At 41.9% G+C, this 15,944-nt stretch overlaps 1 protein-coding gene across 7 annotated transcripts in view; it reads right to left on the bottom strand.

The window, feature by feature from the left end:
* Positions 1-15,944, bottom strand: part of SHANK2 (SH3 and multiple ankyrin repeat domains 2) — a 330,073-nt gene that overhangs the window by 182,373 nt on the left and 131,756 nt on the right. For all 7 annotated transcript variants that reach the window (XM_028728438.2, XM_077929335.1, XM_028728444.2 and 4 more), the window contains 2 exons: positions 8,625-8,934; positions 2,344-2,513 (listed from right to left, as the gene is read on the bottom strand). In XM_028728438.2, coding sequence (XP_028584271.2) covers positions 2,344-2,513; positions 8,625-8,934 — 480 coding nt within the window. The remainder of the gene's footprint in view (positions 1-2,343; positions 2,514-8,624; positions 8,935-15,944) is intronic.

Genomic DNA, 15,944 nt, shown 5'->3' with positions numbered 1-15,944 from the left:
TAAGCAGTTAAAATATTGCTGTATATTTGAATTCACCTTATTATATGAGGGGTATCTAAGATAGCAGACCAGAAAATATACAAGAATATTTTATGGGAACACCTGACAAAACATTCTAGCTGCTCACTATGCATACCTCAGCTTTGTCTTGCAAACTACCATTTCTAATTTGCAACCAGTGTTATGGTTCTAATTTGTAACCAGTGTTATGTGGTTTTAAAAACCTCACTGAAGGTAAGATACTGCAGTCGTTGAAACAAATAGACCAGATAGAACTTTTTGAGCCTTGATCATGAATGTTGCTTTTTGGGGGGGGTGGGAAGAGACCAAAACAAAATATCACGTTTATTTTTAAAAGTTAGCTGTGGTTTTCTTAATATCAAGAGTGGTAGACACAAAATGATGTCAGTGTGCATGACTAATGGACAAAACTAAGTGTTATTTTTAACTACATTACATTATACTCTATTAATACAATAATTCACATGTATTTTTAAATCTACCTGAACTTGACCCACTTTCAGCTTTCATTTAATAATTGGTATGCCACATATCATTTGATTATATCGGTTTATACATCCCTTAGCTACTGGTCATGAAGAAAAACCACCACCAAATTATTCCAAAATGTTTATTAAAGATACACTTTATGCTATTTAATGGGGTTTCTGATAAAACTTTATAATAGTGAAGCACTAATTGAAAGTTCTCCTTTTTATTTTTATGAGTTTTCCAATCCTTTGGTCAAGATAAACCATCTGTTAGGTTTTCTCCATCATATACTAACACCTATCTCCAGACACATCTTGTCCAAGGAAGATAAAAGTGGTTGAATATCAGGGATATATGCTAGTAGTGATGAGAGAAATTTCCCAATTTCTCTGCTGCTGCCAAAATGGGGGAGGGAATGGCATTACACCAAATCCTATACTCGCCCAATATTGCTTCCAGCTACGATGCCAACATGGCATTACAGCAATTTCACAGGTAGTTTGAGTAGGAACTTACTCCCTGAACTCAGAGGTGAGCAAAGAAGCCTCAGCTGTCCCTCAACTCTGCCGCAATAGTATATCAGAATCAGACTAACCGTGCACAGAATCAAACCACATCAATACTAGCACACAAACCCATGGTAATGATTCCTTTACTTAGATGACAAAGGGGCATTCTCATTTCTTGTCTCTCTCTGCAGCCCCCTCTGCACTCCCTGAAAATACACTCAATTAGGAGGTGCAATTGCAGAGGGAAATCCCTATGTAACTGGAAAAAGCAGAGCATAGTTGCTTTTGATTCTTTAGGAGCAGTAGTTGCTTTTCCTGCATTTTCCTGTTCTTTTAGCATAATAAGAATGTTTCTGAATTGCTGCTGAATTCAGCTTGTTCTGTCTGGCTTGTTCCTGAGCAACCAAGATATCCTGTGACTCCCAGGTAACTCAACACATACTTTTTCAGGCAGACTTTGAAATGTGGATCTTAACAGCCACACATTTTCGCTGCCATGTTGTGTGTATCCCATTATAGATTCAGAAACTCTCTACGTTTGGCTAGAACCTATTAGTTCAATCTGTTTACAAGCAGCTTTAATCAAGCTTCCTTCTATTAATATAGGTCTTTTCCTTCTGCCTCTACTGTGATTATTAGAGATTAAGATTAGCTGGCCATCCTTCAAGTCTTTACAATGGCCTGGATAGCACGACATGCTGAGCAAAACTTTGGCTTAGCGAGTCTGTGAGAGCTTGGCAAGCTCTCAAAGTGGAGCTCAAAGCTGCATTGCTTTTTTCCCCATGGTCTTTTTTACAGCTACATTGTTGTTGTTGTTGTCGTCGTCATTGTTTTTTGGGGGGAGGAACCTTGGCTGAAGTTAGATCTTAGCCACAACTCAGAGTTTGGACAACATACTAAACCAAACTTTGTCTTACCACAGGATTTTCACTAAGTTCCTCTGCAGACACCCATAAGGGGAAAGGGCAGATCAATGAAAGTCACCCTCCCCAGTGAGAGCCTCAAATATGTTACTGAGGTGCTCCCCCACAATTACATTTGCAATTGCCTATCCATTGTTTAATTGAAGGCATGCTTTAGAGTGTTTTAGATCCAGCAAATTGCTGCACAGCCCTCAACCTGGCATGGTTGAAACACGCTTATTAGTCTGATGGGTGCCAGTTCAAATACGTGTGGGGAGTATAAAACCAGTTATCGAAATGTGCATGGCCTAAACTGGGACTGAATATGTGTCATTTAGAACTGGGACTCAATCAACAAATCTGTATGTTCATCTCCTTGCTTCAACTAAAGGGGAAAGCTGATCTGATCATTCAGGAACATTTAAAGGGAAGAGACTGACCTTTCACCCTGTCTCCTTTGTGCAAATGAATCTCCCCTTCTCCTTGAGGTTGATATGGCTTCACGACAATAAATAGTCTTCCAGGTACAGCACTATAAAGTTTGCGTTTTGGACCCTGATAATCCAAGGCAGATATAGTATCCTTGTTGGCACTGGGGTTATAACTGGCACTGGAAAAGAGAGCAAAATGAACAGCGTTAGTTTCCCTTTTTTATTTTTTTATTTATTACATTTATTTCCCGACTATTCCCTAAGGCGTTCAAGGTGGTGTATATGGTTCTACTACTCCCCATTTCATCAGGAAAAGCTTATCAGATTGCTGAACCTCCATTAGCACCGGCTGCCTGGTAGTCTAGACAATCCTTTCTAACCTTCAAATACATTTCTATGTGGAAAAGGTCAATTAATTATAATAATTGTTTTCACTGTGGACACAAAAAAGGCAATAACTGACTCCAGGTTTCCAATCCACTGGTTAAACAAAATGAGAGAGAGCAAGAGAGAGGTGTAGCTGGGTGCAGCACTTAATGGTTAAGCCTGTGTCAGAAATATAGTAGGAGGCAACGTTATAGAAGAAAGGCAAAGCTGAAGACTAACAATAACATTCATTCATCTTGAAATTTTATTTGTACCAGCTACATTATTGGCCATAATGACTTTTTTAATTCAACTCTATGCTGTGGGGGTGGGAGAGGCTTTAAATGCATACATTAATCCTAAATATATTTAACTGGGAAGAAGTTCAACTGTTTTCACTGATTTAGGGAAATTTTAAGGGCAAGTTACATATCAGAAGCAATGGTGTATAATGAAGCCCTGCCATTTCTTTTTAAAAATTAAAAGCACTTTGGGAAGTTACACTAAGATGATCAAATCTTGACTTAATAAGAATATATAAAGAAGTTTATATATAAGTTTCATGCAACAGTTATCCATTTGCATGAGCAGCGAAACAAACCAGGAAGCCACAGTTAACCACATATTTGTATTATGTCCAAATCAATAAACTTCCAAACAAACCATACATTGAAAGCACACCCACACTCACACCCAAAGGGGTGACTGTAGTTTAGCCCTCACAGAGCTACAGTTCAGGTAGGTAGCCGTGTTGGTCTGACGCAGTCGAAATAAATAAAAAAATAATTGTCCAGTAGCACCAACTAAGTTTGTTCTGGGTATAAGCTTTCGTGTGCATGTACACTTCTTCAGATACACTGAAACAGAAGTCACCAGAGCCTTATATATAGTGGGAGGGAGGGGTGGGGTTTTTCTCAGGAGGGTGAAGTGTGAGCTACAATTGTCAGCACTACAATTTCCAAACTACTTTTCTCGGTATTCTTTGTGGGAGGTGCTTTAAATGTACAGTGGTACCTGGGTACTCGAACGGCTTGGCTCCCGAACAAATCAGCTCCTGAACAGCACAAACCCGGAAGGAAGTATTCCGGTTTGCAAACGTTTTTGTTAAGTTGTGGGCGAACATATCAGACGACACAGCGATTCTTCCAAAGCAGCTCTTTATTTGTAAGCTGGAACAGAACTGAACTGAGGAGCTCAGTCAGCCTGCTTATATAGAGCTCCAGAACAAGGTAACTGTTGCAACTTTCTAAAACTATCCAATCACTGAACATCACTTTCGATCCTTCATTTGTATACAAACTATCCAATCACTGAACGTCACTTTCGATCCTTCATTTGCATAACTATCTGCAGTATCCCCCTGCTGGCCCAGGATGAGAACTTCAGTACATAACAGTTTTTTGGAAGCCGAACGTCCAACGCGGCTTCCGCTTGAGTGCAGGAAGCTCCTGCAGCCAATTGGAAGCCGCACCTTGGTTTTTGAATGTTTTGGGAGTCAAACAGACTCCTGGAATGGTTTAAGTTCAAGAACTAAGGTACCACTGTATAGAGCACATGAGTTTCTCATTTCAGATATAACAGGAAGCTATAGTTAACTGCTTCCAGGCTTCTTTTTTGTGCTCACATGAAGGAAGGTCCAAAGTGACTGTGTAAGTACAGTACAGTCATACCTCGGGATAAATGTGCTTCAAGTTAAGTATTTTCGGGTTGTGCTCCACAGCGACCCGGAAGTAATGGAGCGCGTTACTTCTGGGTTTTGCAGCGCGTGCATGTGCAGACAGTCAAAATGATGTCACGCAGATGCGCGGAAGCGGCAAAACACGACCCGCGCATGCGCAGACGCATGGACGTGGGTTGCGTTCACTTCAGGATGCAAACGGGGCTCCGGAACGGATCCCGTTCGCATCCCGAGGTACCACTGTACATAAAACTTGTTCATATCTCAACTTAATGTGGCCTTTGAATGGAGAAGGAACAGGCTGGGGTTGCTTAACACATTCCCCACTGGCTGTTTTTGTGCTCATTCTCTGTCAATCTCTGTTAACTTCCATGCAATTCCAGATATGTGCCTACAGATGTGGAACAACTTTGAGTGGAAAAAGACAATCGGGGAAAGGCCTAAGCACCCTTATCCACTCAATCTCCACCACATCTACGCTCAAAACTGCAGCCTCCTGCTTTTCGTTCTAAAATGCTGGAGCTTCATTACATACATTTGTATGCAACCATCAATTTGCCCCCATTGAAATAGGTTACACAAAAAGATTGGGAATATGAGAGTGAGTCTTTAGGAAGCAAGGGGTCTCAGAATCTGAATTTGAAAGTGCTTAAGGCATCACAACTTTCAAACCATAACATTAGGTAAGTATACACACTGCACATTTTTAAACACTACTGAATTTAACATTTCTATCAAATTTTACATTTCTATCAAATTTTACTTATCGTAATTGCCAGTGCAATATTTTATCAGGTAATCTAACTTCCTAGATTATGCTTTGTTTCTTATTAAAATAATAATTAAAAATGTGGGTTCCAGTACACACTTTCCTAGTGCCTGGCTTCAATTACATACTGAGAAGCAGCAGGTGTCAGTATTTGGAATATTCTAATTACATTGCCTAACAACTGGCATTTATGTGTAGTCATTATATAATGCATCTAGAGACTGAACAAATTTAGAGCAACGTTTGGGCCCATCATCCTGATAAATTATCACTGTTTCTTTGCTGTAATTATATTTGACACAGGATGCAATGTTTAAAGTGTTCACATGAATTCAATATGCAACTCACAGAGAATTCCCATTGAAAGATGTAAGGTGCCTAAACACAATATTCAACCAATGAATATTTTGCATAAGTAAATTTGTGCTTAAGTAAAGGAGTGTTCCTGGAAGATGTCTGTCTGCATATGCGAACTTTCACAGATTACGATAAAAACCGACAACCAAAAATGTAAAGAGTATTGAAATGCAGAATGAAACAATCTTGGAATTCCTGTGGGCCAGAGTGAAATGGCAAATGTGCTTGCTATAGAACGACTGGACTGAAATAATTGATTAGAGCAGAGCACAGTGATGATATATTTAGGATTAATTGGACAGTGAATTCAAAATGGGATCCTGGATATTATCCCTGCAGTTAAGCGAGGGGATGGGGGAAGCATACTGTTGAGAGAATTAGCCACATGATATAGTTCCTGCTCGAGCAGCTGTCAACTTAACATTCGCTCTTGGCAAATTTACAAGGATGTAGTTCTGAAGCCTGATCCCAATGGCACGTGTTCTCTTCAAATGGCTTCATATACGATAGAAACTGGAACATAATGAAAAATTATCCTCTTTTCATTGCAGAACATATGCACTATCTGTGTTTACGACTTCGCATTTAGGTAGAAATAATTATCTTGACTGTCAATTCTATGCAAACATACACGCAGTTGTGACATACCAGAAAAAATGCTTCATGGTGATATGCTAGTGCAACACCTGGTATGCCACATCCTAAAAAGATATTCATTAGCTCCATGGCACAAGCATGTAAGGGGAAGTGGGGATAGGTTTACTGTGGCCTAGGGATCCAGACGGCCTCTGATTATGGGCTGCAAACCCATAATCATGAAGCAAACATTGAGGCAAACCTAGTTCTATTTCTCTATATGGATCCAGATTTTGAAGTATCTTTGCCTCCAAGAGCAAAGATGGTAGTGAACAAAGTGGAAGCCTCAGAGTCACTGTAGGATAATCTGTTTGGCTGTCATAATGTTCTACTGCCAGGGTCTTCATGGAGGAGAGAGAAGAGCCAGATGCAGACAATGATCCAGCAGATGACCAGGAAGAGGAAGAACTGGCAGTGACAATATAAAGTTCCTCAGTTTCCTTTGGATTCTTCCTGGGTAAACAGTACCCTATTAAGGCAGGAGCCTTCACTGTGCTCTTTTCAGTGACTGCTAATAACATATTTGTTTAGACAAGTCTACCGAGATATGTAAAACAATGACATGTGCTTTAATCTGTTTTTCGCTTATTGTAGATTTTAATTATTTTGAGATGTTTTAAATGATTGGTTTTTTGTCTTCTGATTAATTTATTGTTCCATTCTTTTTGTAAACCACTTTGAGTGGTATGTCAATTTTATGAAGTTAAATTATTAATTAAATGAATAAATATACGTGCCTGCAGCTGAACCCCTAACCATCCTCTTGATTGCCTTGTCCGCAAAATGAGGTGTTTTCTTCTTAATGTCCAGCTCACTTGCTTAGCTATCTAGAGCTGTCTCACTTAGCTCAAGCATTCCCTTACTCAGTTCCTAAACCAGCTCAAGCGCCAGCTGGTCTTTCATCTGCAGGCCCTACGGTTCCTTGGCAGTATTTTCTGGACTTGGGCAGAAGAGCAAACAAAGTGTAGAAACTCACCACCAGCAGAGGGAACTATCATAATGGCAACAGCTGGGGAAATTTCAAGGCCCTAGAGCAAATGTGGGGAACTGGATCCAGCCAATGGACCAGATCCTAATGTTCCCACCCCCCAGAGGCATACAAAGGGGTGTGTGGGGCGTGCGGTCCGCCCCGGGTACCACCCTGGGGGGTGACAAAATGGCCTGCTGCCTCCCCCCCCAGCTGTAGGGTGCCCGATAGCACTTGGGTGCCATTGGTATGGGCACCGCTCGAGCGCCACCGATATGGGTGTCGTTCGCGCGCCGTCTGTATGGGTGCTGTGCGTGCACCGCCGGGCAGTTTGCCCTGCCCCTCAGCACTGGGTGCTGGAGAGGCTTCCTCTGCCATTGCCCACTCCTCTCCCCGCACCAGACTCTCTGACAGATATGTGAGGCTGCCCACCTGTCAATCAGTTTAAGTCACCATAACATTATGTGAATAATTTCCCTTTGCAGTGTGGCTTGAGATGCTCCTTTGCTCCTGCACAGTTTGATTTCAATCAGCATTCAGGTGTAATCAGCATCAGAGAGAGCTTACTAGAAACAAGGCATTTCTGGCCTCTCCTTAAACTGGATTCAATCTGAGAGGTGGAGAAAACTACAAATCCCTTGGTCCCTGGCAGGAAAGAACACTTCTGAGCATCCTGTATAGTTGGGGCTCAAAAGCCACTATTATCTCAAGAGAGCCCTCCCTCTGCCTTTTCAAGTCTTGAGTGTTCTTTGCTTTATTCAGCAGCGGGCCAGCAGGCTTCTTTAAAATACCCTGAAAATACTCAACATTTTTCTACCATTTCCCAGAAAACAAAAATAAGGTGAGTTGAGGGAAGAATCCACAGGATACTGAGTAATGTTGAAGGAGCTACATGCAGCAGAATTGGTACATGCCCAGGCTTAGGGAAATGGTACCAAAGCAGCAAATCTCATTTTTAAGAGCTATCCTAGTGGCCAGAAAGGTAATTTTACAAAACTGGAAATCAGCTGCTGCATCTAACAAAATGTATCAACGCATTGGATGACTATATACAGGACTAGGCTGCAAAAGAATAAGCAGTTCTTAGTAAGAAAAAGAAAGCACAAAGAAGCTGTGCATCTCTTGTCACATGGATGCTGCCCAAATAATCTTTCTTATAAAATAAAAAGACAAAAGAACAGAAGTTTGAAAGCATCTGGCAAAATGTTCATGAGAAAGGAGTTGTCAGCAAACATCTGACACCACCTTGTTCCATCTCCCCCACCACGCTGCAGTGTCTCTGCTAACAACCACGGTACAATTTCTTTCCTTTTTTTCTCCTTTTTTTCTTTTCTTTTCCAACTTAATTTGGGGTGGTGGATTGTGGTAGGGAGAATGAAGGGACCAAGGACAAGGAAGAGCAGGGGGTGAGGAAGAGCAGGACACAACCAACTGTGCTCATGCGCTCTCTCTCTCTCTCTATATATATATATATTCACAAAGTCAACATTTAAAAAAATGGAATATTGAAAAGTCACCTAATGTGCCGGTGTTGCTGCCGCTTTGCATCTTCTCCTCCTAACCTATTTAATGATGGTGAGCGGCTTCGAGAAGATGGCGTGTAGCTCCCAACAGTTTTCACAGTTCCATTAGGATTATTCTGCATCTGTTGGAGTAGGTTAGGCGAAAGGCTACGGTGTGAAGAAGCTAAGGAAGAGGCTGACCAATCAGGAATGTTGACGTTCAGATTGTTATCACTATTCGACCGAAGCAAGACACGAGGTGCTGTCAAGGTGCTCTGGGGTCTCCGTCTTCTATTTGAGTAGGTAGGAGCCTCTCTAAATGGCACTGTATTAAGAAGGAAGAAAGAATGCAAAATGATACTTCTGATTTTAGGCACATGCATCAGACCACCCACCCGCTTCCCCCAAATCAGTACTATATACTTTAAATTCTTATTACATAAAAAAAGGACCTCTGCATTGGCTGATTGTCTAATCAAAATGAGCACTACCATTATATTTAAGATGCAATTAAAATTAAAGATAATTTTCATAGGAAATCACATTTTAAAAGCTAGAATTAATAAGCTCTATATTACTGAAAGTTCCATATTTTATTTCACTGTAAGAGTGCAAGATTGGAGAATGGTGTTCAGCACTGGCTGCTGGAAGTCTCTGATTTATGAACAGTAAGCAACTATTAGCTTTCACCAACAAATGTGGACAGTCTCATTAAAAAAGAAAGAAAAGAAACGGAATGGCTCTTAGTATGGTATGGGCAAAAATGGGTTTTTTTATACTAGAATTAGAACTTCTTTTCCTTCCTTCCTTTCTACTCTGGAGCATAATTTTATAGATTTGCATTACCCTAAACATGTGAAAACTACAAAAAACTGACTTTTTCCAGGGCAATAGCTCCAAAAGGCATATACAAATTAACTCCCATTATTCCCCAAATCATGCAAAATCTCTCTAGGCCAGCACCAGCAAACAACTGAAAGGATAATTTGGTAAGCACTGATCATAAACCTTACAATGCAGATTCGGATTTCTAATATAGGCAGTAAAAGGCTTAACACGGTTTCTGTTACTTCACTCTTGTTCCTTTACACAACACAGCTTAATACTTGGTTCATGAGTGAGGGGTGCTTTTTGACAGTTACCCACCCTTTTAACAATCTCACTCCTGAGGCATTTCCAAATAGTATAACTGGCCCTGGAGGTCACCGCACCCCTTTTATCTGGTTTGGGAGACTGTAAGCCACACAGCTTCTACTTCTCCTGGCTCAAACTCAACCCTCCAGTCGACTCCTGTCTGTGAACTCTCCCAAGACACTCAACACGGTCTTACTTCTAAGCTATGAGGCTCCTTCCTCTAGCTATAGATATTCTCCTCAGAGTGGATGTTAAACTCAAATTTGAACCAACTGTCTCAGACAAACGCTATCCTAATGCCCATCTCCCGTCCTGAATCAAGCCCTAGCCAAACACTCCTTCAGAAACGGCTCCTTTTATTCTCCTTCCCAAAGTGCTGCCCTGCCCCCCACTGGCTAGCTGTCTTGGTAGCCAATCAGAGAGAGGCTCCAGCCCTCTGGTAGAATTCTGAGGGACTGCATCACCAGACTCTGGTCTGGCTCCGTTGTCTGTCTCACACCCTACCCCCAGCCCTCAAGGCACCAGTTTAAGCCGGGGTTTGGGAAGGAGGTGTGAGGCTCTGGCAAGGTCCTAGAGCCCTCCTATCTCCTCCCCCAAGCTTGCTTTGGACAAGCGCCACTCGCACTGCCTAAATCTACCTCTACCTCTCGCATAACACTAAACCATAGTATAAAAGGTAAAGGGAGCCCTGACCATTAGGTCCAGTCGTGACCGACTCTGGGGTTGCGGCGCTCATCTCGCTTTATTGGCCGAGGGAGCCAATAAAGTACAGCTTCCGGGTCATGTGGCCAGCATGACTAAGCCGCTTCTGGCGAACCAGAGCAGCGCACGGAAATACCGTTTACCTTCCCGCCGGAGCGGTACCTATTTATTTACTTGCACTTTGGCGTGCTTTTGAACTGCTAGGTTGGCAGGAGCAGGGACTGAGCAACGGGAGCTCACCCCGTCGCGGGGATTCGAACCGTCGACCTTGTGATCAGCAAGTCCTAGGCTCTGTGGTTTAACCCACAGCGCCACCCACGTCCCAAAAACCATAGTATAGCAGTGCACTAAAACCAAGGTTGCAAACTAGCAGAGCAATGTGACTTTCTGATGTTGGATCTCTGAACAAATGTCAAAGTACCAAGGAACTGTGCAGTCAGGTACAATAAAGAGCATGGAGGTTAACAGGGAACATGAGCTCACCCACAAAACCAGTAGTTTGCAGGAAACCAGTGGGCTGAGCTTAGGCAGACCACCTTCAGTTCCCAACCAACGATCTCCAGGTAATAACAATGGTTTAGTTTACAGGAAGCATTATTGAGATTATCTTTGTGTGAGCGCTTAGCAAAAGTGTTAAATAAATTTGAAATGGGGCAAAGCCAAGTAGCCAGTTCACGCATAGGAGCCTCATGATGGGGGGGGGGGAGAGAGAGCTTCAAGAAAACAGTCATTTCACTTACCTAGCATGCCACTTTATGTTTCCCTTCTTGATGTGCAGGGACGCGGACTTATAAAAAATATTGGGGGGCCCCGGGAAAGCTCATGAATAATAAATAAGCTCATGAATATGCAAATAAAGTGGCGCCGCCTCCTCGTGAGCGAATAGGGGAGAGCGTGCTGCGCCTATTAATCAGCTCCAAAGGAAATTGGGTGGAGCTTTTGCTCGGGAGGGAGGGCAGGAGGCATGCAGCCCGCCCCTCCCTGTGCATTTTGGGCTGGGGGAGGGGCGGCGATGGCGCTCTGCTGGAGGGGCGCCGGAGATTATTGGGGGGGCGGAGCCCCCCCAAACGAATTTTTGAGGGGGCTCGGGCCCCCTCAAGCCCCATGGAGTCGGCGCCTATGTTGATGTGACTTTAAGACATAGTATGGGCATGAGTACATGCTGGGAATATTCCTCCCCCTCCCCGTCATCATGGTGACTGATCTTTATGCCACAGTGACCATGGATAGTTATCCTTCAGCGCTGAAGCTATGGTATTTATGCTTTTGAACTACTATGTTATTGAGATGAAGCATTCCAGACTATACAGACGCCTCCTGAAGTGGGTGAAGCTGGAAACCTCAGCAGGACTTTTCATTTGCTTGTTTTTCAGCAAGACTAGGCAAAATTAATTTGCATAAGGCTGTTGAGACTATCAGCCTGACTTTTCATCCCCAGAATGGCAGATTATCAAACTTGCTGGTTGATGCCAATATGCCCTATGCCCCAAAAGCTTTCCCATCAGGCAAGGGTTCTCACCTCTTTTGTAAGTACAAAATTGGATTTTATGCTGCTCTTGGAATTAAGAGTTTGTTACCCAAGATGCTGCTTAAAGGTTATGTAAATCTGTGGCCCTCTTTAACACAAGCCACAGTGTTTATGCATTTCCGTCTGTTTATCCACAACACTTGGTGGAGGTTTTTTAAATTTGTTTCAGTTACTGTCACTAAATTATCAGAATATGGCCTGTAAAATTCATACAGTACACTAAGTTTTAAAAATCAAAACATTCCCCACCAAATCACAGATTATCTCTATGCAAGGTTGTTTACTGAGAACGGAAAGGTTTTACAGAACTGTAGCTGAAGCTGCTCATTCAGAGGTTTTGGAAGCTGCAACTGAAGCAGAATCCTAAATTTGGCAAGTGGGGCAGAGTTATACAGCAATTCTGTACTTGGTGCTAAACTCTGCTAATCCCTACTACTGCTATCAGGAAGGGTACAAGGCTAAACAGGCACGGTGTGGAATGGAATGGGGTGAGTGGGAATCTGAAGCAAGCAGCTGGAATGATAGCTGTTGCACTAGGACTGAGTTTTGGACCAAAGACTGCTATAAGGAGAGTCATTCTCTTACTCCAAGGGTCATCACCAGTATGACCATCAGTAACTCCTATAGCACCTGTGAAAGGTCTTAGTAAATACCCCTTCAAAAATCCTTAATCTTCCTGTACAGTTGCTATTTACACTGGCTCCCACATTGAGCTCCCTCCACTTATATACTATAACTGGATGCCAGGATTTGACGTTTGCCCTCCCATTGGTTCCAAACAAAAGGAAGGTGTGAAAAGCTTATCTCTATGAGCAAGTGTAGCGATGGCTGAGATAGGTACCTTTTCCCCAATTGAGAAGGGCATTCACCTACCATTTTGTGGTCCTGCTCCTTTTCCTGTTCTTTTAGATTTGGCAGCCATTATGCCCTGCCCCATAGCAGCCATTTTGTGACTGGCATCCATAGCACCTTCTCAAAATTCCAAACTTGACCATTCTTGGTCAAAAAGGGCTCCTGCTTTCTACCATTACTGGAATCCCAGCACTTGATCCTGTGAGGCATTTATCAATGTAGCATCTCACAATATCAGGTTGCAAGACTTTTGAGTTTTGTGTTAAATAATAGTAAATGCAGCTTATATTCCTTACATTTAGAATACACAGTTGCAGTGTAAAGGGAAAGGGAAAGGACCCCTGACAGTTAAGTCCAGTCGCAGACGACTCTGGGGCTGTGGCACTCATCTTGCTTTACAGGCCGAAGGAGACGTTTGTCTGCAGAGGCTTTTTTCAGGTCATGTGGCCAGCATGACTAAGCCGTTTCTGGTGCAATGGAACACCGAAACCAGAGCAGCACACGGAAACGCCATTTACCTTCCCACCAGAGCGGTACCTATTTATCTACTTGCACTTTTTTCGCATGCTTTCGAACTGCTAGGTTGGCAGGAACTGGGACCAAGCAACGGGAGATCACCCCGTCGCGGGGATTTGAACTGCCGACTTTCTGATCGGCAAGCCCAAGAAGCTCAGAGGTTTAGACCACAGTGCCACCCGCATCCTAATAAAAATAAAAGAATAAGAAACTTGTGAAGGGGAAAATCCAATGAATATGTAGCTAGTCTTATTATGTCTCTGACTGCTACTACAACTCCCCTACCCCACTCTCGCTACTGGGAGGTGTTGAGCTATGTATTTTTTGAGAAAATAATTTTAACCATTTTTATATATCCGAGCAAAAGAGCCCACAAGGCCTATGCATGTATGTTTCTATAGATAGATAGCTAAATATCAATGCACACAGTTATTAAGAAACCCTGCTGCAACATCACATGAATCGTTTATTTAAAAGGTATCCTGTTGCTTCACTGGGACTTGCATGTGACACAATGACTTGAAGATTCAGCAAACCTAAAATGACCTATATCACATTACAGCAAAATCAAAATGATGCCATAATAGTTTCACTTATAGGCAGTCAAAAAAGGATGAAAGATATTAACAAATACTTTTAGTTTTTTATATATGAAGGTCTTCCCAGAACCTGACACCAGAGACCTGCAAGCAATTAAAATGACTATTTATTTGCTCCTGTGTTTGCATTCTCACAGAAACAATATGAGCTGGACAGAAACAGCCTCGACCACCTCTACTAAATATCCCTCGAGAGGGACATTGTGCAATGGGGGTTCCTGGAGCCCATGTGCAATTCCTCTCTCTCCACTCTCCAACAGCAGATCAACATTGCAAGAAATTTCCAAGTGGGTCCAGTTACTGCCCTGCCACCTGTTACACCAGGGGTCAAGAGCCCTCCAGATGATGCTGGATTCCATCATCCCCGACCATTGGTCATGTGGCTAAGACTGGGGTGGTGGAAGTCCAGCAAGATCTGGAGGGTCATAGGCTGCCACCTATGTTAGGACAAAATGAAGAGTGATCGTTGCTCTGATGAACTTCATTGAAAAGCCTCCCCAAGCAGCAGTGATGGGCGCATAAATCTGATGTGAGAAATACCGCTTCCAACATTGCCGGAATTTGTGTATGCACTAAGAAGAAATGTGTTTACAAGAGTGTTTACAAGAGTGGACTTCTGCTGGATAAGAACGAGCAGGTACAATTCATACCCCATGGAAATCAGTGTCAACTTTCCCATTGAATCGATAATGCTGGAATGCATTTACCAGCTAGAACTGAGTTACCAAAATTAAATTTAGAGCGTGTGTTTCCCCCCTCATACTTCAAAATGAATGCTAATATTTCACATGTATTTTAAATGAGGAAAATACTATTTTAAGGTATTCCACAAAACAAACAAACCACAAATGTGTTTTACAGGGATGAGACGAGTGAATTACAATCAGTATTGCTACTTTGTTTCCCTTTGAACAGTTTAAAAAGATCTAATTTTAACAATTTAGCCAAGTCAACTCATGTTTTGATTTTAACAAAACATGATGTTTGCTGATGTAAATGTAATGTATCCCTGCTTGTAAGTGTACAGGCCTACCAAGCAAAAAGGTAGGGTATAAATATATTTTTAAAAAACTAAAAACTACATGGCTCAAAAATTTTAACACTTAGGCCAAAACTGAGGTTAAGGAAAACATGTTGGTTCCATAATGCATGTTCATGTACATTATAAAAAACACACCCTTCACTGTACTTTTTTATTGCCCTACTGGTCACCCATTTAAATACACGTGGTCCCTTTGAACAATATATATTTCTTTACATAACTAAATGCGTTACGTTACACGAGGTTTCAAACGCCGTATCTAGGTAAAGGCCCTTGGAATTTATATCACCAAAATACCAAAAATATTACTGATAACAACATTTCAAATCTGTGTGGTACAATACTTACCCTATAAACATTAATTCTGCCTTACAAAGCATTTAACTCAGAGTGCTGGTATTTAATTTTATTCTGTCACACTGAAATCAATGGAAGGATCTTAGCTTAAGCAGAGAGCAAATGAAAAAGAAAATCACATTTCTCCAAGCACTTCAGTAAAACATGCTTGTAGACAGTATAGTGTATCTGTGTCTGTTTGGGACTCACAGATTTCAGGAGAAACAGAGCCAGACCAAAGTGATTTCTACATTTTACACAACCTCCTTCCTCTTATCAGATGGAAAGTGTAAGGGGCTTTAAATAATGAGTTGATTTCTACTTGATGTTAACAAAGCATTGATTTGAAGACCAGCTTTTAATTAGTGACTTTTGTATTAGAAGATGCAAATGCCAGGAATGTAATATGGATAATTAGTGACATAAACAACCAACTCCAACTATGCAAGTGCTTTCTCACCTTTTCCCTATCTCAGTTTGCATGCTGCAAGTGGGTAGATACATTTGATACGATTCATGTTTCGTTTACAATAACTAATGTAATTGTATCCCACCTCCCAAAAAATCCCCATTTCTATCGAAACAGAAAGTACATGTTTTAAGCTCTCCTGGATAGATTTCCATAT

The sequence above is a fragment of the Podarcis muralis genome, chromosome 1 (genome assembly GCF_964188315.1).
Source record: "Podarcis muralis chromosome 1, rPodMur119.hap1.1, whole genome shotgun sequence".
NCBI lineage: Eukaryota > Metazoa > Chordata > Lepidosauria > Squamata > Lacertidae > Podarcis > Podarcis muralis.
The sequence above is the reverse complement of the archived record's forward strand: the minus strand, read 5'-3'. Positions and strand labels throughout refer to the sequence as shown.